This window comes from Diplotaxodon limnothrissa, linkage group LG10 (assembly GCF_057381915.1).
Source record: "Diplotaxodon limnothrissa isolate DT_005_m linkage group LG10, D_limnothrissa_male_GT1.1, whole genome shotgun sequence".
Taxonomy (NCBI): Eukaryota; Metazoa; Chordata; class Actinopteri; order Cichliformes; family Cichlidae; genus Diplotaxodon; species Diplotaxodon limnothrissa.
The window spans coordinates 13700517-13727330 of NC_140605.1; the positions used below are offsets into that span (position 1 = coordinate 13700517).

Here is a 26814-nt window from a genome sequence, read left to right on the forward strand (position 1 = left end):
TGCATGCATAACAACGACAATACACACTGTACCTTGCTATATTAGCCACCAAGAAGCTTCTTAACGTTAGCCAACAAATAAAACTACAATTGTTAAAATTTGGAAAATGACAGCCAGTGCAGGGAACTGACGAAAGCATTCTCTATGAACAGTCCGTACCGCGTGGATTATTTGATTTCAGTCCGTCTTTGAATTAAAACGAGGTAAGTAAAATGGCGGATAGCTAACGTTAACATCAAGGGAGTTTGCCATTGAAGCCGCTTTTCTGGGTTAGCTGTCAAGACACTTGTTAGTGTCACCAATAGTCATACCTATAGAAATACTAGTTCATCAGAATGTGCTATAGTCAAGATAGTTACCAACTGCAGCCTCTGTGTGTTTCCAGTTTGTGTTATATGTGCTAGTGGTCCAGTTAGCCAGCTACAGCTAACGGTAATACTAGCTAAGCTAGTTTCTTATGGTGTATCAAAACACTGGCGCGAAGTGTAATCGCAGTTGTGGGAGCCCGGTATTAATTAATTAGAGCGTTGATGTCTGTGGCCAAGATCACATTATCAATAGATTTAGCTCACATTAGCCTGAGAACTGCTTGGCCGTCGTAAAAACGACGGCACGTCAGGAGGAGATGAGAGCCGATAGCAGACTCAGCCTCCCAAACATCTGTGGTTGTTTGTATTTCGGAAGTATACAACTGCGCGTGTCACAACTGCGGTATGATTAAATTGTTTCAAATTACGAGTAACGATGCAGTTTACCGACACGGTGGACAGTAATACAAGCGAAAGACAATTGTGCTCATCAGTAGCTAACGTTTTATTGAGACACTGAAATCCGTACAGTATGCATATCCATTTATGGCGTTCAGAGCCTAGGGACAAGCCCCTAGTCTGCTCAGGAAAAGCCGTGTCATGTTTACTGGGATTTCCACTTACAGTATGTTCTATTGTATAAGAGCGGTCCGCAGTTTCCCCTTTTCTCTGAAAGTATCTGCTGTAAACGTAAAGTTACGCAGAAAGTTGTGAAACAGTCGCGATCACATGCATTTTTTCTTTTTTCTTAAAAAAACGTTCATTAAGTAACACATTCCTAAGTATCTGTTTTAAAGTGTTAGAGCTGGGAGACAAAATCACTTATTTTCAGCTCCGAATAACAGCTGTGTTGGAGATACAAGTGTAGTTTGCAAGTTGTAAAGTGGAGAGTGAAAGTGAGTCTGGGGAAAACACACCCCTTAAGCTTGGAAAGCTTTTTTTTGAGAATGGCCACTAACAAGATGTATTACTTAACTTTGCCAGTGTATTATCTTCAGTTAATTAATTAATGTGATATACATGTTTTTATGCCCCCCCCCCTTTTTTTTAAGAAGATGGTTTGAAGAGGCCTAAGAGGCTTCTTTGTATTACTTTTTTGCTCAATTATCCAAGGAGAGGTCACAAGTCATGACATCTTAGAATCTGGACCCAGCAAATTTGGAGCATTTTGAACCAGTAGTGCAGTCAAACAAGCATTTCCTCTTGCATTTCTCAGTCTATAAGCCTGTTGTAGAACACTTAAAAACACAGATGTCATTAAAAATAGTTCCATGTGTCCCAGTAAACTGCAACAGTGCGACACAGTCAGTGTGCGCACTACTGGGGTCTCAGTCATCTGAAATATTTTCTTAGCAGCTACCATGCAGCAACCAGAATCCAGCCCCTAGTTGTCAAAAAGATTAATCTGCAATTTCATGTATTACTTAATAGTTTGCTGTAGTACTGTCAAGTGATCCACAACAAATAGACTTTTTTTGCTAAGCCTAACAGCCCTTGATAGTGGTAATAAACATGGCAAGTGCAGAGGTTTGGTATTGCTGATGTGCTTATGTGGAGCCTGGATGGGTGGATTTCTTATTTTGATGTCAATGTGTAATTTTTATCTTGCTGCTTCAGCTGGATAAATCACATTAATTGGTCTTACAACTGGCATCAAAACATATTATTGTTGTCTAAATGTCAATGGACTAATTAGCTAGATAGATCTAGCTGACTCGCGAACGAACATGGTGCATCCCAGGTTGAGATAAGTGGCTCTGTTACACGCTCTCTGCTTTCCCCATTGCATAGCTAACATTATTACTATGTCTGTCAGCAGGTTTGGCTCACATTTTAACATACTGTAGCCGCGTTCCATTGCCGATATCTTGTGTTTGCGTTTACAACCTGCATACCATGCATTAACACGCATTTATGCAGATAAGTTATCTGGATACAGATAATCAGATTTAAATAGGTTATTAAAGCTTTGTGTGCCCTGACAGTGACACAACCACGCTCTCGTCATGCCCTTCAATATTAGTTTCGACAAAAAGTGTGAATCAGTTGGTACTACTATGATTACAATGATTAATCTTACCACGAAATGTGGGAAGAGTTTCATCTCAGCCACAACTATGTGCAGTATGACTAAACTAATAGCAAACAAAATGTACTTTTCATGAGCACGTTAAAAAATAACTGTAGGCTAGAAGGAATTGTGTGTTGAAGACTTCTTTGACTTTGGGCTCACATGAAATGGTTAAGAAGACTATTAGTATGACCCATATATGAGCAATGTAAATGGAGTTCATTAAGTCCAATCAAGGTGTATTTATCAAACAACATTTGTAAGGATAAAATTTTGAGGGTTTAAAATAACAACTATTTTTTTTTTGCTTTTGTTTATTAAGTTTACCAATTACAATAAAGGTTAGAATAATGTTGAATTCTTCATAATAATTTTCTAACAGATAAATATTGGCCACAGGGATATGTGAATGTTGTCTTATTTGTTGATAGGATGTAAGTTGAAAAGTCACATATTTTGGTGAATCCTTGACGGAACTGCACAGTAACAGTAAAACCTCAAAACACAGAGGAGGGAACATCATGGTTTGTGGCTGGTTTTCTACTTTAGTATAGACCAGTGATAATGAAATCGAATCAAGAACTTCTCTTGAATGCTTGGCAAGTTGTTCACGACCTTAAATCATTATAAAAATGGTTATACATTTTTTGTCTTGGCCAAAGTCTTACTCTTACCCAGTTAAGATGATGCATGAGTGAAAAAGGTCCCGGTCCTGTAAAGCAGCAGTCCCCAACCCCCGTGTTTGGTACCGGGCCTCGAGAGTTGAAAATTTGTGTGAAAATTATTTTTTTTGGGTACTGGTTTTATTTTGTTGTATTTATCCAGGACACCTTAAAGGCCGGTCCGTGAAAATATTGTCGGGCATAAAGCAGTCCGTGGCGCAAAAAAGGTCGGGGACCGCTGCTGTAAAGTATCTCTGAAACATTGCTGAAGTCTCTAAACCAGAAACATCTGATGGAGTTTATAGCTGATAAAGGCAGTTCTACAGGTCACTCAAATCAGTGCTTGTTTTGTGAATGGCTATACAGAGTTAAATAACAACATGTAAAGTCCAACTGTAACTTAGAAAAAACATTTATAAGTAATCTATGCAGAAGGAAATCCCGGCCTTTTCAAAGGATTTATTAACATTTTCTTGAAACAGCAGGGGTTTACATAAGATTATTTTGACTGTCCGGGGTTTTTTTTTTTGCTTCATTCATTTCATTTTTTAATAATTATGTTCTTTTTCTTTTTCATGTGCTATTATAAAGGTATATCCTTGCTCAGCACCCAGAGCAGTAAGAGCACCTACTCCAGCAGATCCAGAAAATGTTAAAGAAATGATAGCAGCGCAGGACTTGCACACTGAGTTTCAGTTTCCTCAGTAAGTAGAACAACATGGAAGTGTTACTGTAAGGTTTTTATGTCCTTCAATGTTTATTTTGTATGTATGCACTGATGATATTTGAGATCGTTTTTGCTATGCTTGTGTTACTTTTTGCAGTTGTATTAAATACTAATAATAATTACTAATAAATCCATGTGTTATGCACAGAGAGGCAGAATCTCAGTTGTCTTCAGATACTGACCTTGAGGATCCCGATGGCAAAAATGCGAAGACAGGAAAGGGCGTGGTATGTTTTCCTGACTTTCTTATCTTGGGCACTGTGCTGAGAAGCACTTTTAACATTGTCTGTTATCTGGCTTCACTTACTCCGACATCAGCGATCAGGCAAAGCAGTCACGTGAAAGTGGTTAGAAATTTAAAAGTGTTAGTTAACCCAGGGTTATAATCAGTCTATCTAAGAGCACCTCCACATGAATGGGATGACTGTAGCGCATGAACGATCACAGATATTGAGAAGTCTGCTGACAACAGAGCGGCTGCTGTTAGAAAGGAAAATAAAACTATAATAACAGGAAACTGTTAAGTGGTTACACACCTAATACAGACTTAAAGTAACACAGTTATTGCGCAGAAACGTGTTGTGTGAGTGCATGTGAGAGGAAAAGTGCTGTAAGGCTGGAAAATACCTACAGTATAAATAAAGTTTAGCCAATTTGAAGCAAGAAAGGGAAAATTGGCAAAAATGCAGACTGTGTAAGTAAACAGTTAGTCAGACAGATTATAGCCATTGTTGTTATTATTATTAATGTTTTGATAATGATAATGCAAATAATAAATTTTTATTTAATTTGATTAAATTTGTAGTTGTTTTATTTTTGCAATTACATAACAATTATATTATAATTGTAATTTTATTGTATAATATTAACTACTAATTGTAATTAGTAATAAATAAACTATCTAATTAAGTTATAAGGTTTTTTTTGGGGGGGTTTTTTCAGATAATTGATTGGTTATTGGATTGTGATTTTGTACCTGTTGATTTCTCATTTCAAACACCATTAGTTACTATGTACTCCAGTAGGAAGTGAACCACCTTCTTAAAAGCCAGAGTGAAACCTGGAAAAGCCCAAATCCTGCCTTGTAGTACAGGCCTCGGTTTATGTGCAGTCATGGTCACACGCAGGCTTGCAGTATGTCCAGCATACACTGAGTAGAAATCAGTAAAACATCCTCACTGGTTTCCCGCTATCACAATGCTAATACATAGTCAAAAAAGTTTATATCATGCAGCAGCTACGTTTGATAAGAAAATAAGTCTGTTTCATCTCTGCATCAAATGTCTGTAATGTGATTTAGTTCCGTTTTTCTAATGCACAGTAACCAGATAAGCTATTGAGTATAGAGGCACACTGATGCAGTGTATGATAACAGAAGAACATCTTTCTCCTCATTAGGCAGCCAAGAAAGGGAAGAAGGCGCTTGGAGACAAGGCCAAAGGTGGTGGAGCTGGGAGGGTCACTGGTCCCGGCTGGGTGAATGGCCACCATCAGGAGAATGGAATGGAGAACATGACCTTGTTTGAGGTGGTTAAAATGGGGAAGAGCGCCACACAGGTGGGTGCACGGATTCTAATTTTCAATCAGTAACAATATGTAGCCTGGTTTAGTGTCTGTGGTTCTCATTTTTTGAATACTTAATCCATAAAGCTTGATTTATATTACTGTATTAAACCTTTGCTATAGCTGCTGTATTTCTGAGGGTGGGCATTTCAAGCTTACAACACACTCTATGCAGTGAACTTCATTTCTGTTTATTTTTTAAAGGAGTGCCACACAAGACTTATTGACAGCTTTTTTTTTTCTTTACATCTGACCTGATTTCCTTGAACCTTATGCATTGCGGTTAGAAGCAGGTTCTGTTTCTGTTTTTGTTCAGTAGTGGCTGCTAAAAAAACTAGGTGTATTACTGCTGCCTCCTGGTGGTAATACTGGACAAACAGGTTTTTTTTTGTTGTTTTTTTTAAATTAAAAGATAACCTAATGACTACTCGAATAGTCAAAAATATTACCCACGCCTGTTGTGCATCGATACATTAACTACACATGGCAGCAACTCAATTCACCGAAAGGCAGCATATTGATTAGCACAAAGATAATACCATTAAACAAAATGTAATAGACTGTAGCTTGATGTTAATGCAATAGCTAGTATTCTTTCAACATAGACATTAGCGTAGCTCTGATAATCTGTTTTATCATCATCATCATTTATTTATTTATATAGCACTTTAAAAACACACCTGGTAGACCAAAGTGCTGTACAATACTAATATGCACATAGTAATAAAAGCAGACATAGCAATAAAGTTAAAAAACAATAAAAAAATAAAAAATAAATAAAATAAAATAAAATAAAATATGGCTCAGTCATTTCAGGACTCTGCTCTGCTCTGCGTTTTACTAAACGTAACAGTTGTTCAAAATGTAATAGGCCCAAGTCAAACATGATCAGCTCAGTTTCACTCGTAAAGTCAGACCGATGCAGGCTCCTCAGCGTACAAGTGCAAACGGCAATGACAGCCACCATGGCATAAGCTCCTCTTAGTTATGGCTGGATCAGGTGACCCTGAATTCTCCCTTAGTTACTTTGCGTCTAAGCTGCTAGGGGCTTCCCATGATGCAGTATTAAGTGTTTCTTCTTTACTCCCCCTCCCCTTTTTTTTTCCACACTTCCTGTGTGGTTATATACCCACCCTCCCCCCTTAACCATTAGTTATTCATCTTTGGCCATGTTCAACAGTGTGTCTTTGTCCTGTCCCCTCACCCCCGACCTTCCACTTGAGGTTTCTTTCTGTTAATAGGGAGTTTTTCCTTCCCACTGTCACCACATGTTTGCTCATATGGGGTCTTTTGATTGTTGGGGTTTTCTCTGTATTAGCATGTTGTTGTTTTTTTACTTTACAATATAAACCGCCTTGACGTGCTTGTGGTGATTTGACATTATATAAATAAAACTGAATTGAATTGCGGGGATTCAGCACAACTATAAATCAAGCTTAATGGATTAAGAGGAGTCAACAAAGCATGCTCTCTAAGGAATGTTTTCAAAGTTATATTTTAGTTAGAAGTGTAAATAATTATGTGATAATTTTGTGAGTGTGCTTCCCTTTCCAGTCTGTGGTTGATGACTGGATTGAGGCATACAAACATGACAGGGACACCACTCTTTTGGACTTAATCAACTTCTTCATTCAGTGCTCTGGCTGTAAAGGTAGTTTTCCTACTTGTATTGTCTAAATGTGCAGCATGTTGGGTGCCTGAAAGCCCATTCACACGCTCAATTTTGCTGTATTAGGTGCTGTGAGTGGAGAGATGTTCAGACATATGCAGAACTCGGAAATCATCCGGAAAATGACAGAGGAGTTTGATGAGGTGATGTAGGCTGTGTTTCAATACAACGTATTTTAAAGAACCACACCAGCATGGGAGATGTTTTTAATCTGGCCTGAAACAAATGTAATACTTGGGACCCCAATCTGATTATCTCTGTGCTGTACAGGACAGCGGCGACTATCCATTAACCCTCTCAGGACCACAGTGGAAGAAATTCAGGATAAACTTCTGCGACTTCATTGCGGTTCTGGTGCGACAGTGTCAGTACAGCATCATTTATGACGAGTATATGATGGACACAATCATCTCGCTACTCACCGGCCTGTCTGACTCACAGGTCAGGGCCTTTAGACACACAAGCACACTAGCAGGTCAGTTTTATTGTGGATTTTGTCTCCATCCTGCACGCCCATGCTGCTGTTATCTGACAGCAGTTGTTCCTACACGTATGTGTTTTAAACATTGTTGTCTCTGCCAGCCATGAAGTTGATGACAGCCTTGGTGAACGTGGCTCTGAACCTAAGCATCAATATGGACAACACACAGAGACAGTATGAGGCAGAAAGGAACAAGGTCATTGCTAAGAGGGCCAATGATAGGTTGGAGCTACTGTTACAGAAGCGCAAAGAGGTAAGAAGAAAGATAAGTTGTCAAGCATTCAACCCAGCGTTGATGTTGGAGTGTAATACAGCAACACGTCAGTGGGTGTGAGCGTTGTTTAACTCTGTCATTTAAATTTTTCACTCTATATATAAATTGACTGGGGGGGGGGGGGGGGCATGCTGCTGATTGTATTTGCCCCTTCATGTGCAGGTATGCCATACAGGTGTAGCCTTTTCTGCCTTTGTGTCTCTGGAGAATAGACTCAGTCACTACTGATTTATTTAAAGCCCCATCCCTAACCAGCTATAACCTAAAATTATGACTTTGTTTACCATTCCGTGGCCTTGTAATTCACTCTGTTTATTTTAGCTCATTATTTTATTGATATTTTTAGCGCAGCCACAGAAACATACTTCTCTCTTTCCAACAGCTGCTTCAGGGTCTTAATGCAGGCAGACTAACATCGCCTCTTGAAGGCCGAATCCCTGTGACTGCCGCTTTCCCTTCAATGCATGTCGTATTAGTCATGGTTAATTTAGAAAGACATCATGTTCAATCACGGTTTCCTTTTCTCTCACAGTTTGTCAGTGCTGTAATGACACGTCATTGGCCACTGGATTAAAACAGTGTGTTTTTTCACCAACACTTTTCGTTGCCTCTCTGCATCAGTTCAGATGACATCTGGAAATTCTACAGTTAGAAAAAGTTGGGGGCTTTTTAGACTTGTGATTGCATGGGCTGTTATTAAATTCAGAGGAGGGTGGCTGCGCTTAATGGCAACTTACAAAGTGTCAGTTATGACGTTATATGAATCTGACGACACGTCTCCTGGTGAATCGTTTAAAATGAGTGATTTTTACCATTACACATTTTATGATTAGTTACAAAAGACTGTTGAATCTCACTTTGAGATCTTGTGAATGTCTCACAGAAGCGGTATGAAAGATTTAGTGTAAAACTGAACTATTACTGCATAAGGCCACTGATCCAAATCTGAAATGATAAGACTGTATCATTTCAGATGATAAGACAATAAGCACATTGAACAGGACTGGTTCTTTTTATTTTGAGTTCATTCTACATAAACTGTCCTTTCTAGTTCACAAAATGCATATAAATCCAGTATTTCTGGTTTACCTTTAACAATGGTAACAAATAGTGGATGAAATCTGTAAAAAATCCAAGCATAGAACAATACCAACCGTGATCTTGGACTTTCAGGGAGTTTTTGTTCAATTAATTTCAAAAACCTTCTGTTTATCTTTTAGCTTCAAGAAAATCAAGATGAAATTGAAAACATGATGAATGCAATCTTCAAGGGAGTGTTTGTTCACAGATATCGGTAAGTAAATCCTTAAGCGATAAGGAATTCCCCCAGATTATTATGGTAAATGGCAACCAGACTGTGTGCTGAATGTAAGATTTCATCACGGGCTTCTTATCACTTTTGAGTTTGTACAACAAGAAACAGACAGAACAGAGTTCATTTAGAGTGTTTTGGCACCCTCTAGTGCAAAATCAATGTTAATACAAGCATGAGTTCATTATTCACAATGAACCTTCTTCAGTGCTGTTTACAGCTGCCAGGTCTGTTAAAGGCCCGTTTACTAAATTTAGTGAATTCTCTTTGTTTTTGCCAGCGATGCCATTGCTGAAATCAGAGCCATTTGTATTGAGGAAATAGGAGTGTGGATGAAGCTGTACAGTGACGCCTTCCTTAATGACAGCTACCTAAAGTATGTTGGCTGGACAATGCATGACAAGGTGAGTTTATGGAAAAAACTTGTGTTATGGAAGAAGATATTAAAGCCCACATCTTAAATCTTAGATTTCTGAGAGTCAGCATATGTAGTAGTACCAGAGGTGACACAGTCAGTATAATTGAGATAAGCATCAATATAATTAATAACAACTTTTTAAAAAATGTACTCGGCAAGTAGGTTATCCCAGCCTATGTATGAAACTGGCTTCAAACCATATTATTCTCCCTGCTCCTTCTCATGAGAATTTGATGAACTCAGAATCTTCTTTTTCTAGTTTAGGAATATTAGTACCAGCTTATCGTCACTTCATGTCAACAGTCAGTTTTTTGAGGACCACTTTTCTGAAAAAACGCAACGCATTCGTTCTGTACATAGGTTACCTGTCATGTTTGTACACAACACGTTCAGTTTGTAGCACCCTCTATCCAGAAAATCTCCCATTTGTTAAAGCCTATTACCGTAATTCCCGGACTACAGAGCACACCTGATTAAAAGCCGCATGCTCTAATTTTAGAAAGAAAATCAATTATGTGCTTGTACAGGCTGCACCGGATTTTAAGCCGTATGCGTTTTACTTGTAATATGAGATATTTACACAGAAATATTACACGTGATGATTTTTAACGTTTAATTTAATCCGTAAGGTAACATAAACAAACAACATTACAACGTCTCTTAACAACTGGTAAAAATATATACCGTATATATACTACTTATCAGTTTTATTGGTCTGCTGTTACCAGGCAAAATGTTTTTGGCCGCATGAAAAAAAATATGCATTAGCCGCATGTCAGTATAAGCCGCAGTGTTCACAGTGTGGGGAAAAAGATGCGGCTTATGATCCGAAAACTACGGTAGTTAAAATTTGAAGTCCAGAGCTCCTGCTACCATTTTCTTTCAGCTAGAGGGCTTTTATTCCAAACACCTCCAATCACTAGACTTATCCAGAGTTTAGATGGGTGCTCCAGTCTTGAGCTTATGCCTTCACTTGGCTCACATTGAAAGCAGGTGGATATTTTATGAGGTGTACTTGCTTTTCTTGTTCAGCCACTTGTGCTGGGTGAGAAAGATGCCTGGTACAGACTTCCTGTTTGGTGGAAATCGTCTGCCTGTGAGAATCCTATTTGATGCTGAAAGACACCCTCATGTCTTGCTGCTATGTCCCATGTTTGTTTTATTATTGCTGGTCCTCACGCATTTTTATTACCTCTACATAGACTTTTCATGTAACTGCATTTCAAAATGTTTGGATTGCAAACAGCTGTCTAAGAGAAATCAATCTAAAACCTGCTTATAACTTCACTTAACTTGCCTCTAGGGGTGCATTATAAGCAATTTTAACTGGAATAGTGGCAGAGTAACACAGGCATTCAGATTTCACGAGTATTTAATGCATTTCTGCTACGACTGCAGCAAGGTGAAGTGCGTCTGAAGTGCCTGACTGCCCTGCAAGGCCTGTTCTACAACAGAGAACTCAGTACTCGGCTGGAACTCTTCACAAGCCGCTTCAAGGTAAGTAAGCATTACTAGAAATGTAGATGCCTCTTGGATATCATTGCATAGATGTAAATGTTTGATAAAGATAAAATAGTACCATTTGGCCATCATCATACCCGCAACTAATATTATGGAGATCTGACATTTTCTCTCACTGACAGGATCGCATTGTTTCTATGACTCTGGATAAGGAGTATGATGTTGCAGTGCAAGCTATTAAACTTCTGACACTTGTCCTACAGTGAGTAATCTCGCCTCCTCAAATTTCCATTTAATTTTGTGCCACAGCATGTGATTATTAGGACATGTTTTAATTCAACACGACAGCAGATGTCAACATTTTCTTCAGACAAGTGTGTTATTTTTCTTAGTGTGCATTTATGTTTTCTTCCTAATTCTGAAAGCTATTGTGATTAAAATTTTTACAAATCATGTAAATAACAATGATAATTCTCAGTGTTTGTTTTTCTTAATCAAAAATCCAATAATCACAAAGAGTTATTTTTGCTTTTCATGTAACAGGAGTAGTGATGAGGTTCTGACAGCAGAGGACTGTGAGAGTGTTTATCATCTGGTTTACTCGGCACATCGACCCATCGCCATCGCAGCGGGGGAGTTCCTGTTCAAAAAGTATGTGTTTTTCTGCAGATTTGAAAGAGATGTAATTGAATCACCAGCTTGAATGAATGTTATCTATTCAAAATATTTTAGTGCCAGTAATAAAACTGACAGAAACATTCAAGGGATTGGCTTATTGTGTAAACAGGCTCTTTGATTCAGCCTGAGTCTGGTTGGCACTGCATAGCGAGCAACATTCATGGGAAGCACACTAAGCTCCAAGAAAGGAGGGAGAGGAGGAAGGGCTTAAAGGAATATTCCACCCTGCTCTCGGCTCGGAAGGTGGCTCTGAATTTTTTTTTGCTGGCTCCTTGTTATTACAAAAGCAAAATAATGCTTGCGTGAAGGCCAGCTTAAGTGTAAACTCAATTAGATTCCATAAAGGAGACACAGGAAATATGCATGAGATATTTGTCCCACCTCCTTTCCTAAAGAGGCTGAAAACGTTCATTTAGCCTGTTTTTCATACGTGTATTAAACTGCTTTTTCTTTGGTTGATTGAAGGTTGTTTAGCCATCGAGGTCCTGAGGAGGAGGGATTACCCAGGAGGGGCAGGCAGAGCCTCAACGGCAGCCTGATCAAGACTACTGTGTTCTTCTTCTTGGAGAGTGAGGTGACCAGGCTTTTATGTCAGCCCTGTGCCCCTGCTTTGCAGAAATGGCAGTTTCAACTGAAACGTGTCAATCATTAATTATTCTTAAGATTGGATTAAATAATTAAATACGAATCAGAACTGTGCATACATCTATTGCAAGGCACTGGAGATTTCTGTTTTTTGGCTCAAAGAGAATAAAAAAATAACAGAAATGTATTATCTGTGTTTAAATAGATTATTTCATTTCATTACAATTCACATTCCATTTTTTACAGCTCCATGAACATGGGGCCTACTTAGTGGATAGCCTGTGGGAGTGTGCGTCAGAGCTGCTAAAGGACTGGGAGACTATGATCAGCTTGTTGCTGGATGAGCCAATGCCAGGAGAGGAAGGTAAGGAAGCGCTGTCTCAGAACGAGGTTTTTAGTGAGGAAAATGAATCTTTTTGCCACTCTATTACTTATTTGTTGTACTTTTACTCTAATTTGTGCTTCTCTTAGAAGGCAAGTCTTTTCATTAGATACTTGGTAACATTCTTTATGGGGGTTTTTGGGTTTTTTTTTTTTTTTTAGCTCTAAACGATCGTCAGGAGACAGCCCTGGTTGAAATCATGCTCTGTGCCATTCGGCAGGCTTGCGAATGTCATCCTCCTGTAGGCAGAGGCACGGGGAAGAGGGTGAGTGTCAAGCCGTCATGCTTGAGATAGAAAGGATTAACTTAGCTCCTTGAATGATTTCGTGTTGACTGTGCTGTCGGGGTTTTGTGCATGGAAAAGGTCCTGACTGCAAAAGAAAAGAAAACACAGCTGGATGATCGGACACGAGTCACAGAGATGTTTGCAGTTGCTTTGCCTCTGTTATTGGCAAAGGTGAGTGATTCAGAGTTCTCAGAGTTCATTATTTCATCAGGTTCAATATTCATGAAATAAGCCTGACTGCGTTCCCTTTTGTTTTTGTAGTACTGCGTTGATATTGATAAGGTGACCAATTTGCTACAGATACCAAAGTTCTTTGATCTTGACATCTACACAACTGGGCGGTTAGAAAAGGTTTGCGAGTTGTTTGTTTTAAAGCTTGTTTTACAGCTGAAGTGCATTGTATGTGCTGCTGGTGAAACAATGTTATGTTCTTTCAATTAGCATTTAGACGCACTGTTGCGACAAATCTGGGAAGTTGTGGATAAGCACACAGACACTGAGGTCCTGGAGGCCTGCTCTACCACCTACCACTATCTCTGCAACGAGGAGTTCACCATCTTCAACCGTGTGGACATCGCCCGCTCCCAGCTTCTTGACGAGCTTGTAGACAAGTTTAATAGACTCCTGGAGGACTTCCTGCAAGAGGTAGGTGCTGTAAGGCGTTTATCTGTGTGGATTATTTTAAAGGATGCTCGCAGGAGTAGAGGCAAATATCTGAGATTTCAGCATATGATCTCTTGTTTGTCAGGGTGAAGAACCTGATGAGGATGATGCTTACCAGGTTCTATCCACACTTAAGAAGATCACCACTTTCCACAAGTAAAAGCAGTTCATGGAAACTGTTTCAGTTTTTGATTTGAACACATTACTTGTTAAAAATCTTACGTTTCTGTTTTCTCATATTGGGTTAAGATGTCAGTGACAGCATGCATGCATATTAAATGTTATAGATTTAATGTACATTTCTGCTTTCAGTGCACACGACCTCACTAAGTGGGATCTCTTCACCAGCAACTACAGGCTACTCAACACAGGTCTACAGAATGGCGATATGCCTGAACAGGTATTACAGTGTCATCCCCAAAATCCTACAAATGGAGTTAATCAGGGTGTTTACATTCCCATATGTTACTTGAGTTACAGGTGATGTGAGGGATAATTTGGAAAGAATCATTGATCATATATACTCACCAGCCACTTTGTTAAATATATCTTGCTAGTACCCAGTTGGACCCCTTTTGTGCTTTCAATTTGTGTCATAGATTGAACAAGGTGCTTTAAGCATACCTCGGAGATTTTGGTCAATATTGCCATGATAGCATCACAGAGATGCTGCACATCTATGATGTGGCTCTCCCCTCCTACCACATTCCAAAGTTGCTCTGTTGGTTTCAGATATGGTGACTGGAGGTCATTTGAGTACAGTGAACTCATTGTCATGTTCAAGAACCCAGTTTGAGGTGGTTTGAGATTTGTGATGTGGTGCTTCAACATGTCATCAGAAGATTGTACACTGTGGTCATCAAGGGATGGACATAGGGTGCAACAATGCTCATGCAGGCTTTAGTGTTTAAATTATGCTCAGTTAATAATAAGGGTCCCAAACTGTGCCCAGAAAGTGTCCCCCACACTTTTATATCACTGCCACCATTATGAACAGTTGATACAAGGCAGAATGGATCCATGATTGCATGTTGTTGACATCAAATTCTGACCCTACCTTCCCAGTGATGTAGCAGAATCGGACAGCCAGCATTTTTCCACTCTTCTATTGTCTAGTCTTGGTCAGCCTCTGTGAACCGTAGCCCCAATTTCCTGCTTGCAACTTAAAGGGGTGTTGTGGTCTTCTGCTTGCTGTAGTCCATCTACTTCAAGGCTCGATATGTGGTTGAGTTACTGTTGCTTTCTTCTTTCGGCTCCAAACACTCTGGCCATCCTGACCTGGCATCAACAAAGCATTTTGTTGCCCAGAGAACTGCTGTTCAGTGGACATTTACTCTCTCTTTCAAACAATTTTCTATAAACCCAGAGTCTGAGTCTAGCACTAATGACCGTGCCACATTCAAAGTCACTTAAATTGCCTCTGTTCCTCATTCTTATGCTCCTTTTGAACTTCACCTGGTTGTCATGACCATGTCTACATGCCAAAATATAACGAGTTGATGCTATGTGACTGGCTGATTAGATATTTGTATTAAGGAGCAGTCGAACAAGTGTACCTAACAAAGTGGTGAATGCGTGACAGAAAATAAAAACAGAAAAAATAGATGATTATATGAATAATTCTTTTGTGTATTTAAAAAGAAATAGCAAGCACAAATGAACCTTGACATGTCTTAATAATTACTGAACATCGAACTCTTTTAAAATTTAGAGTCAAGCTTTCAAAATAAAGTTACAATTAACCAAGTTAGTACAGTTCAAGTAAACTAGAATTACCCTCTGAGTGACCTGTTAAGTTCATGTTAAAATACTGAATGTGCAGTTTATCTATTCTGCTTGATTTTTGTTCCTCTCAGATTGTGGTTCATGCAATGCAGTGCACACATTACATCATCCTGTGGCATCTAGCGAAGGTTTCAGATGGCACTTCAGTAAAGGTACTGTTCACATTTTGGGGATATTTGGCAAAATACATGTAATAACATTTCTGTGCCTACATTTCCCAAATAAATATGATTGGCAGTGTATCACAGTTTGAAAGTATCCTTCCGCCTGTGTCACAGTAAATTCTCTCTGTAGTTACATTTGGACACCATGTATATGCAGATCTAAAGTAGGAGTTACATGTTTTTACTTTGTTTTGCTTACAACACTTCCCAGTCTGATTGCAGTTTTCTGTCAAGCTTTATAAATAGAGTTATACATTTCTTAATGCCTGGGTAATACAGGTACAATGTTACTTTGAAAGGGTTTTACTAACTGAACCTTTACTCCTCTCAGGGTGACATGGTGACCTTGAGAAAGCAAATGCGAGCTTTCTGTTTAATGTGTCAGCGCTACATAAACACCATCAACAACGCAGTCAAAGAGCAGGTGAGGATTTTGATGAGTCAGATAATTTTTATTTATTTATTTTTATTTCCTTTTTCGTTTTTTCAGCGCAACTGAAAATTTCTGTGGTCAGCATTTCCATATATGCTCAAGTGTTGTGTTTATTCCAGGCCTTCACTATACTGTGTGATCTGCTACTGATCTTCAGTCACCAAATTATGTCTTCAGGCCGGGAACAGTTGGAGTCTCTGGTCTATTCGCCAGACTCTTCTTTGCAGGCAGAGCTGCTCAACTTCATCCTGGATCATGTTTTCATTGATCAGGATGATGACAACAGCACAGGTCAGAAAACACTACCCTGTTTTATATGAACCTACCACACTCTGTTTAAAGAAGGAACATGACTTTTTATAAATTTTTCATTTTTTTAGATGGACAACAAGATGATGAAGCCAGTAAAATTGAAGCTCTACATAAGAGGAGAAACCTTCTTGCTGCCTATTGCAAATTAATCATTTACAATGTTGTGGAAATAAACACCGGAGCAGATATATTTAAACAGTACATGAGGGTAGGTCTAAATCCTGTAGAGATCATAACGAAATCATCCAGCCCTGTTGTTTTAGTTAACAGTATTTCTCCTGTTTCTCCTCAGTATTACAACGATTATGGAGATATTATCAAGGAAACAATGAGTAAGACGAGACAAATCGACAAAATCCAGTGTGCAAAGACGCTCATATTGAGCCTGCAAAAGGTATGACATGTGAAACAGATGGATGGTCACTAATGTGTAAAACATACTTGTTGCTGATATTATGATGAGACCAGGTTTGCCGCTGTTCAGGAGACACAGATGAATTGTCTTAACACATAGATAAGGAAGCGCCTTTTGTCTCTGTACTGTCAGTAAGCAGCCAGGCTGTCCTTGAGATCCAGCATCATCATCACTTAGATCATCATACTGCTGGAAGCCCGATAAAGTCTTTTCGGGCCTCCTCAAATAGCGATACCTCACCAAATAGAAGAGATAAAAGAGTCAGTCCCAAAATCCTTTATTTGCATTTTAGTCTGGAAAAAATCTTCTCAGGGTCTTCAGAGGCTTTTAATTACTAAAATCAGACAAACAGTATTTGAAACCTCTTTTGCAGTTGTTCAATGACATGTTGTCTGAACTCGGCTTCAATTTCGACCGCTCATCATCAGCCTTCTGCGGCATAAAAGAGCTCGCCCGACGCTTCTCATTGACGTTTGGTTTGGATCAGCTGAAGACCAGAGAGGCTATTGCCATGTTACATAAGTAAGTCATTTCCCTAACCCAAACATCATTTGCTCTAATGAACAGGAACTTTCATATGTCATGTCTTGTTTGTTTATTTTAGAGACGGGATTGAGTTTGCCTTTAAAGAGCCAAGTCCCCAAGGAGAAGGAAGTCCACCGCTTAATTTAGCATTTTTGGATATCCTGAGTGAGTTCTCTAGCAAACTAATTCGACAGGACAAGAGGACAGTGTAAGTTTGCGGCACGATGAGTAATGTGAGCATGAAAATGATGAGAACCTCTAAAAAGACTCTGTTTACTGTCATTTCGCTTTTTGCAGTCACATGTACTTGGAGCGATTCATGACATTTCAGATGGCCCTGCAGAGAGAAGACTGCTGGCTGCCTCTCATCTCATACAGAAATTCTCTGCAGGCTGGAGCAGATGACGACACTATGTCTGTAATTAGTGGGATCAGCAGTCGAGGCTCCACTGTCAGGAGTAAGAAATCCAAGCCAGCCACTGCCAGCAAAAGAAAATTGCCTGAAGGTGAGCATTGCTGGTGTACTTTGGTGGACCATTTATTTTATCTACCACAGCAACCGATCTGCAGCATCAGGGGTCGGCAACCTTTCTGATTATGAGTGCCATCTAAAATTTCCTCAGAAGTCAATGTGCCATATGACTGCATTAGCAATAAATTTAATAATGCTCTATAGTAACAGTTACACACTATATAGAACCACTTTATAGAATTATATTTGTTCGCAGATGTTGGCAGCTATCAGCGAATAGTCATCAGCTATTTTGAAACAAAAAAGACACTCTTTATCCATAACAGCAAATGAAGTGCACAACAGAAAATGCAAATGCTATTTATGGTTTCCTCACAACAATGATAAGAAAAATAAACTGGGTCAGTATGGTATGTTTGTTAATACAGAGATACACATGTTAATCTGATCTCTGGTCTCCCACTCAGAGACACAGGTCTCCGAGTGTCCAGCATTCAGACGGCTACCTGAGGACACTCTTCATGTGAGAGAAAATCTGCTATTTGTACAACCAAATACTGTCAGTAAGGCCTCTGCAATGTTCTGAAGACAGTTAAACTTGTCAGGTAGTGATGTCCAGCAGGTGAAAATGCAAACTCCATTAACGCGCACAGCTATGGATACCAGCTGCGTTCGTAGTTCTGCAAACTTTGACCCCACAGAGTCGAGGTTTTCAGTTCAATCAGCTGCATTTCGATGTTGCATTAACTGGCATTAACTCAGCCAGTTAATCTGAGACAAATCCAGCTGCTCATTAAAGCTTTCTGGTTTGATCAGAAAAGAAAACATTGGTCCATACACCTGAAAGTCCCGAAAATACATTGTGAATTCTGTCTCAGTCTTCGGATGTATACAAGCATTTCCGTGGTGCTGATGCTGCGCTGAGCGGAGAGCTCCTGAGGTATTTGAAGTGTTGGAATGTGAAAATTTCAACATCGCTTGACAAAACTGCCAGCTAGCAACGTCCCTCTCACCAGTAGGCTAAGTAATTTTTAGCCAATTACAAGTTGAATCTGGTACTTGGGGTTGTTAGCTAAGATACTGTCATTAAGAAGCGGCACAACTAACGTTGCACAACCTTCTCAAATTAATTCACTGCATGTCGTGCCCAGGGCTGGACTGGGACAAAAAAATCGGCCCAGGCATTTTGAGTAGAGACCGGCCCACCAGGTATTATAGGAAAAGCCATAAAAACTTTGAATGAAAACAGACGCTGTTGTGACAGTGATGTACAGTCTTATTGGTATATGTATGATTTCTATACATTTTACATCAGATAAAAACTTTGATTGTAGGATTCAGATAATTATTTATTAAAAGCTAGACATTTTAAATGAGAATAAGAAAGAAAAGTATTTCTTTGTGCCCCCCTTTCCCTGTTAATGCCCTGCCTGGCCCCCCTGGCAAAACTTTGCTAGACCCGCCCCTGCACAGTTACCAGCTGTCAGCTATGTAAAAAAAAAAAAAAAAGGATCCTGGTGTTATTTGTCTCTCAGAAACAGTTCATAACTTCCCTTCAACTCATTCATGTCACGTAAAAGGTAAACCTGTTTCTCCATCACCTGTTCAGCTCTGATGATTCAGTAAGGACATCTCCTGGTTTCATCTTCATGTTTCCCTCTCACCACATATCCAAACCGACATCCTGACCAGCAGGTTTACAGCTGTGGCTCCAGCAAACATCAGCTGATACTAGAAATTAATAATAAATAAAATCTAACAACAGCTGATCAAGCTTAAACCTGCTGCTGTTGTTTGGCGCAACATCCACTGGTTTCCTGTTTCTGGCGCAAAGTGGGCGATAAACAAACAAGAGAGAAAAGCCGATCAGCTGATCATTGATCAGTTTCATGATTGAAGTAGCAACAGGAGAGGGAGGGGGAGAGGATGAGAAGAAGAGGCAGCTGTGCAGCGCAAACACAGAATAATGAGGTTACTAACCTTATGAATAAAATAAAGTTCACTATTAGTAACATCATAGCACCCACCCAGCTGTATAGAAACTCCGTCATGCTAGCTAGAACGCAGTACGAGTTATTGTAACTGACTGTAAAAAGTCAGCACAACGAAAATAAACTCCACCTAAACTTGGTTTATATCTGACCCAGATAGACTGCAGGTCATAACTTCTTACCTGAAGTTCAGTTCACCTGACACTCGGACCGGCGGCCGCCTTGGGTCTCTCCTCCTCCTGCCTCCCCTTTCCCTCATCCACCTGCTGGCCTCTGTGGAAGCTCCGCCATAGCCACCACCAAACAACTGAGTTATTTTTACACATCGGCCAGCATCTGGCCAATTCACCACCTTTCATTGTTTATACTGTTACAAAAAAATAAATAAAATCATCGGCCCATAAAAACCAGAAATCACCATGGGCCCACTGGACAAATGCCCGGTATGCCCAATGGCCAGTCCAGCTATGGTTGTGCCATCAGTTTACCCTGGCACGCGTGCCCAGGATTGCCGACCCCTGATCTACATCAAAACAGCTGCTGGTTAGTAGAGTTGTATTTAAGGTGACAACATTTTCTTTGTATTCCATGACTGTCACAGCAGTTTGTTTGCTGTATTTCTTAAAGTCTGCCTGAGATTGAAATAAGGTCTTTCTGTGAGCGAATACGCCGTCATGAATTTGAATACGGTGCAGTATTCACCTTCAAACGTCACACATAAACATAAAAATGCATCTCTCTCTTAGGCACATGTATTTCTCCTAGGATCCTCTTGCAAAATGTTTCATGTTAATTCTCATCACAGCCTGCCACTTTAATAATAAATCAAACAGCTCACTCATTGTTATGGTCACTGCGTGTGTTCAGTAAAATTCAAGGAGTGTAACAAATGATTTTCTCTGGCAGAAGAGAACAGCAGTAGCAGCAGCGATGCGGTTTGGATGAACCGTGAGCAGAATGTGCAAACGCCAGTGATGATGCATTCACCCCATCTAACTTCCACTGTACTGAGGGATCCAAAGAAAATGAGGCCAGAGGACAGCTTCACAGCCACGTTCACCATGCCAGCAGAGCAGCATCCCCATCAACCTGTGCCTCCTCAGCAGCAGCAGCCACACCCTCAACACCAGACTACCATTGATTACAAGTAAAAAATATGTGTATTACATTATTGCATACATGTCTGCAGAGGTCTTAGTTGCAGTACAGTATGTAAAGCCACTTTTTTAAAACTGTGGGAATTATGAAGTAATGAACCCTGTTCCACAGTACCCAGGTTACTTGGATGCTGACACAAAGGCAACAAGCTGAAGCCCGTCAGCAGCAAGAGCGGGTTAGCATGCACTACGCCAAGATGAGGAACCACATGCAGCAAGCAATGTAAGAAGTTCAGCACTTAACTGTTTTTGGCCGAACTTTGAGCCAATAAAGAGTCTGACAAAAAGCATTTTTCTGACGTGTTATTTTTTGTTATGCGTCACAGTCGTCGAGGCTCTGGGCTCATGGAGGATGATGAGGAGCCAATAGTGGAGGATGTGATGATGTCATCTGAAGACCGCTTGGAAGATATCAATGAGGGCATGGATTTTGACACAATGGACATCGATTTGGTAATTAAAAAAACTAACAAACAATAGTCTACATTTGTCTAGATGCATGTTTAATAATTCCAGTAAGGAAATCCTAGGAAGTTGATTCTGCTGATTTGGACGTGGCATTTTCAGCGGGAGATGAGTAATGAAACGTTTCTCCCACTGAAAATGTAGCATCCAGATGAACTGAACCAAATTAGAGATAATCTGAATCCTGCATTTCTAGCAGAGTAAGCTGGTCATGCCAGTCCTTCCAATAAATAAATAATAAAAGCAAATGTTGATGTTAAAATTAATAATTTTTTTGACTGTATATATTTTTTTCATCTTGTGGAGTATTCTTCTAACTGAGTTGTTATCTTTCAGCCGGCATCAAAGAATCGCAGAGAAAGAACCGAACTGAAGCCAGATTACTTTGATCCATCTTCCATCATGGATGATTCGGTAGGAGTATTCCACTTCTTATAATAACTGATTGATTGATTGATCATACTTTATTCATCCCGAGGGAAATGGGTTAAGGCTGCCAGCCGTGCCAGCGCCGTCTTACCCTTCCGACCATACGTACATTACACAAACATCACATGGGGAAGACAGGTCAGAGAGGTATAACATGGAAAAAGCACAACATGAGGAAAGATGAGGAGAAAAAAATAACTCCCCCCAGACTGAGCTCCAACAGGGAGATCAGTTTGAGAACAGAAAAAAAAACACCTCTGCACATAGCACATGAAAAAACTCTTAATACACCAAAGAAACACATGACAAGCAACAGGGATGGGTAAAAGGTGAGAGACAGCCAGTGTAGACAGTGCATCCGGGCCAGCAGCATAAGCGCTGGTCTCCTTGATCCACCGTCAGCATCGGAGGGGAATAAGCGTAGAAGACGTTTGGAGGGGGAGTGGGGATGAGTGTACATCTGCCTGTGTATATATGTCTGTGTGCATGTGTGTGTATGTGTCCAGAGTTCAGCTGAGACAGTGTCCTTCGCCCTGCCAGGCTAAGTAAACAGTCTTCCAGCCAACCCAGGTGGCCTTGCATAGAATGGGAAGAACAGTCTAAACACAGTCCGTATCAAGGTGTTGTTGTTCCGCTCCAGCCTTGAGACCGCAGCTGGCGCCGAAGGGGTATCCGCATGAAGTCAGAGGTGTGGACTCGAGTCACATGACTTGGACTCGAGTCAGACTCGAGTCATTAATTTTATGACTTTAGACTTGACTTGAAAAAATGTTCTAAGACTTGTGACTTGACTTGGACTTTTACACCAATGACTTGGGACTTGAATTGGACTTGAACCGGTTTACTTGAAAAGACTTGATATTTTACCCCAAATATAAAATTTAACATGCATATTATATAGAGATTGAAAATGTGACGTCATTCACGGGTAGAACCGCAAAGGATTCTGGGAACTCGTGGCAAGCGGTACTAGCGCACGCAGGCTTTCAATTAAAATCAGTTATACAGCGATAAAAAGAAACACAAAAATGTCAAGAAGCCGTTGTATTATTAACTGCAATAGCCGGTCGCATGACAGCCACGGGAAGCCGACGGGTAAAGAGATCGGTTGTTATCGGATTACGTCGTTGAAGAGAAATTGTTCGAGCCATGTTTCCGAAGTAACAAAGACGCGACGGATAGCCTGGATTGCAGCCATTCAAAGATCAAATATAACGTCCCAGAACACTCCAGCTCACAGGTTAGTCTGCTCCAAGCATTTACACAAAGGTCAGTCTGCTGTTGTAGTTAACACGTCATTTTCATAACATAATTGGTGATATAGGTTACAAGCAAGTCTGGCGCTGAACAGAAATTGTCGCGCTATGCTCCTTTGTTTATTGTGCATAAATAGTGAATTGTCCTGACACAATATTGCGTTTCGCTTCTGTTATTATGGTACATTGACAAAAACATATACTTTTATTCACAGGATAAAACAGGTTTTTTGTATCACTAATTGCCCAGTATGATTACAGCATACAGTGTTATTGTCACTGCTACATTTCTATGATGGGTACCAGAAATTATTTCCACTACTAATTAATTACCGTTGAGCTCAAAGGTCCTATTAATAAACGGTTAACGAATGTGTATTTATGAAGACGATTTGTGAGACTGGTAAACTTATGATACGTACGATGGTCTTTCGTTCTACACGGTGCATTTCAAGGTCCTGTACCCATCCGTCGGTAAACTGTACCTGGGCTTGTTGCAGTGACCGGAAGTTACTAAACTTCATGAGTGTATGCACTCACTCCAAGAACCGTATAATTATAAATATGCATATAAATATGCTACAATGAGATAGCTGACTTCATCTAACTAGCAAATGTTGTCCAGGCTACGTTGGTGATACAGTTTTTTTTAATGTGTATGATATTTTTGTCATGCGATTTTAAAGCTGGTCCTACAACCGCATCCAAGAATAACATGCAGCTTATCTCAGAACTGTCGGTGAAAATTATTCTTGGAGCTAGGTTTAATTGAGCTGCATTTTAAAGAGGTGCAATTTCACAATTTGTGTATATTTTCTAAGTTCACTATTTTGTCATGTGTTGAGAAAAACACAGATTTTAAAATTACATGCTCTAATATTTACATTTAGCATATAACTGCAACATTATTTTTTCGTTGTTTTTTTTAAAGACTCGAAAGGACTTGAAATTCAAAGTTTCAGACTTGTGACTTGACTCGGACTTTTACACCAGTGACTTGAGACTCGACTCTGACTTGCCTGACATTACTTGAGACTTGACTTGAGACTTGAGGATAAAGACTTGAGACTTACTTGAGACTTGCAAAACAATGACTTGGTCCCACCTCTGCATGAAGTGATGGTGGTTTTTACTTTAGTGCGAACAACTCATATGAATTTCAAAGCTGTTCTAACAGTCCGACACTGGTTTCTCAATCTCCCGTTGGAGAGTCGTGAGCTTCTCCATGATGTTATCAAACTTGCGCTCCGTGATGTTGTCATTCTTGTGCTCAAAGAGCCGATTCTGAGAACTCATGAACGCAGTGCGCTTCTCCAAGATGTGATCCAATTTGCGCTCAGAGGTGTTGTTCCGAGCGAGCCCCTCCAAGATGTAATCCAGTCTTATTCTGAGTATTCACGGCAGCCGTAAGCGTCTCCAAGATCTTATCCGTGCTGCACTCAATGAGCCCATTTTGAGAAACTCACGCCTCGTCCCATCGTTTCAATCCCAGCGGGCAGCCTTGTGGGGGTTTGAACAGCCAGTTCCACTTTGTTAATTCTTCGATAAGCCAGGGCCAAGCCAGCTCCGATCAGCAAGAAACCTGTTATCACGGTTCCGAATAGGTAGATATCTTCAGCACTCAGGCTCACCCGAGCCCAGACTTCTCGTTGAGAAAAAGGGTGTCAATTGTATTCAGGGACCAGTTGATCAAATCAAATCCATAATTCCTCTTTTAGGTTTTAGAGAACAGACTGTGAGAGAGTGTTCCAGGGAAAAGTAATACAAAAAACACGAGACTAGACAAGGACACAAGAGGCTAAGCAGGGAAGCTAAGGGGGAGGAGGAGGAGAGGAGAAAAGTGCGACCGCCTTCGTCAAGAGCAAGAGAGCAAAAAAACCCCAAAAAAAACCTGTTTGAGTGAATGGCCAAGTAAGCATGATAGATCAACGTACAGTTCACGCATGCCTAGCCTTATTTGGTAGAAGTCCATTTTCTTGTTATTTATGACAGTTTGATTAAAGAACCCCAAAGGAGGAACAACTTTAGGTGTAAAAACAACCACATATTTCTCATCTGTTCATACTGTACACTCGATATCTGTTTGTTTTTATTTGGTTTTGAATTTCTAACACTGCTTTTTTTCTTTCGCCTTTAGGTTCTCAATGTTTCAATGTTTTAATATGAAAAGGACAGCATGTCATCGAACTCCTGGGACGGTGAAATGACTCTTTATAAATGAGAGTGGACTGGACTAGTAGGCTTGTGAGACACCAATGTTTGCCTCTTTAACACTTTGTTAAAACTTAGAAGGAGTGCTTGAGCTTGGATTTGAATTTTATTCTGCTATTTTCACACACCGGATTTTGGTCACACTGCGGCAGAGATGTTTCGGTTTTTGTTCAGTCGCCCTAAAAAAACTTGATGCCAGCTATCACTTGGCTACACTTGTTATAATGTGTGAAGCGGTACAGGTACGGATATTGTGTAGCAGTTTGCATGGTGATGGGACAATAACAGGTCAAAATTCAAGTGAATGATGTATACCTTTAAACTCTTTAAGTAGACGAAAAATGTCTGTAAATACATAGCGGCCAATATACAGGGAGGGTGAACACAATTTCATGAACACCAGAAAATATAATAGGCTTGCAGAATAACACTACTGTTTTGATGCTTGTAGTGTTCAGTTATTGTTGAACACTATAATAACCCTGCACTTGGTCACAGAGGTGGTAATTGTGCTGGATGGTCATTTTTAAGCTTTACATCGAGAAACTATCTTAGGTTTAAACGAACCCCCTCTCTGATGCAATCCGGACATACGCTGAACATATAATGTTTCATAATGGCAGCAGTTATTAAATGGCTACTGCGTTATATTGGAAGGGTGTCAGTGGTATTGTTGTTCACCTTCTGAACTTTTAAACTGTAGATTCTGGCATGGCATGTAGCCATATATCAAAACATGTACACAGTAAGTATAATGTGAACTGGCGTGTCATACTGTTTAAAGGCCTTGCCACAAGTTATATATATACAGCATTCTCAGATTTCTTTGTGATGGTATTTTTTAGAGACATGTGTTCTGCTTTTATACCTTCTAGATAACTTTGATTTATAGATATTTTGTAATGACAATCAAATGTAAATTAATGGTTTCTATTAATCATGTTATTTCACATAGAGATTGAAATGATCCTTTTTAAAGGAAATGATTATGTTACTATAGATGTGGCCAGCTGTATTTTCTTTTCGTCTCTCTGTAGCGAACGGGTACAAACGTACCTCATTGCTCAGATGTAGTAATTTGACAAATTGAGGCTGCATCTAAAATTATTTTTTAATGTTGGAAGAAATCACAATGTTGTAAAACTTTGACTCAACCTCAAATATGTAATCTCTCCTATATATTAACTATTTTTTTCCACTGTATAGTATCTAGTAATATCTAATATTAGAGACATGCCATGATTGCAATCTTTAAAAGAAAGGATTTTTAAAATGGTTGAGAACGATGTGTGTTTGTTTGGTTTTGTTTTGTTTTTTGTATTTGCAGGTGTTCAGAAATAGTTTTTCAAACTGCCAGTTTGGTTGGTTTGCGACTGCTGCGTGTTTAAGAGTTATAGAAATATTCTAAATTACAAAGCTTCTAAATTCTTTAGCCAACAATCATAGTATCAGAATTGTATATTATACAGTTACAAATGTGTAATATATTGTGAATCGGTGCTCATTTTATATTTACTGTTTCTTTTTGTGTGAAATTTTGGGGAATTGTCAAAGGAAAAGAATGTAAGTCTTTGACATTAATCTACTAATTTGTAAGTGCACACACAGTGCATTGTTTTTTTTTTCTTTGTTTTACCGTGGATTGTTCCGGTATTTCTT

General features: G+C 39.6%; 1 protein-coding gene across 1 annotated transcript; it reads left to right on the forward strand.

Moving 5' to 3' along the window:
• On the forward strand, nt 1–25961 carry stag2a (STAG2 cohesin complex component a). The gene is made up of 34 exons (XM_085364423.1): nt 1–203; nt 3633–3745; nt 3917–3995; nt 5167–5325; nt 6886–6982; nt 7067–7143; nt 7271–7475; nt 7583–7734; nt 8976–9049; nt 9348–9471; nt 10884–10982; nt 11129–11208; nt 11490–11597; nt 12090–12198; nt 12456–12573; nt 12753–12856; nt 12956–13048; nt 13139–13228; nt 13319–13522; nt 13626–13696; nt 13853–13940; nt 15397–15477; nt 15821–15913; nt 16042–16213; nt 16303–16442; nt 16527–16628; nt 17023–17171; nt 17254–17382; nt 17472–17680; nt 20544–20784; nt 20907–21017; nt 21121–21247; nt 21596–21673; nt 25082–25961. Exons 2-34 carry the CDS (start codon nt 3702–3704, stop codon nt 25103–25105), a joined length of 3831 nt encoding a protein of 1276 aa, XP_085220549.1. The 5' UTR covers nt 1–203; nt 3633–3701; the 3' UTR covers nt 25106–25961.
• Nucleotides 25962–26814: the final 853 nt, after the last annotated feature.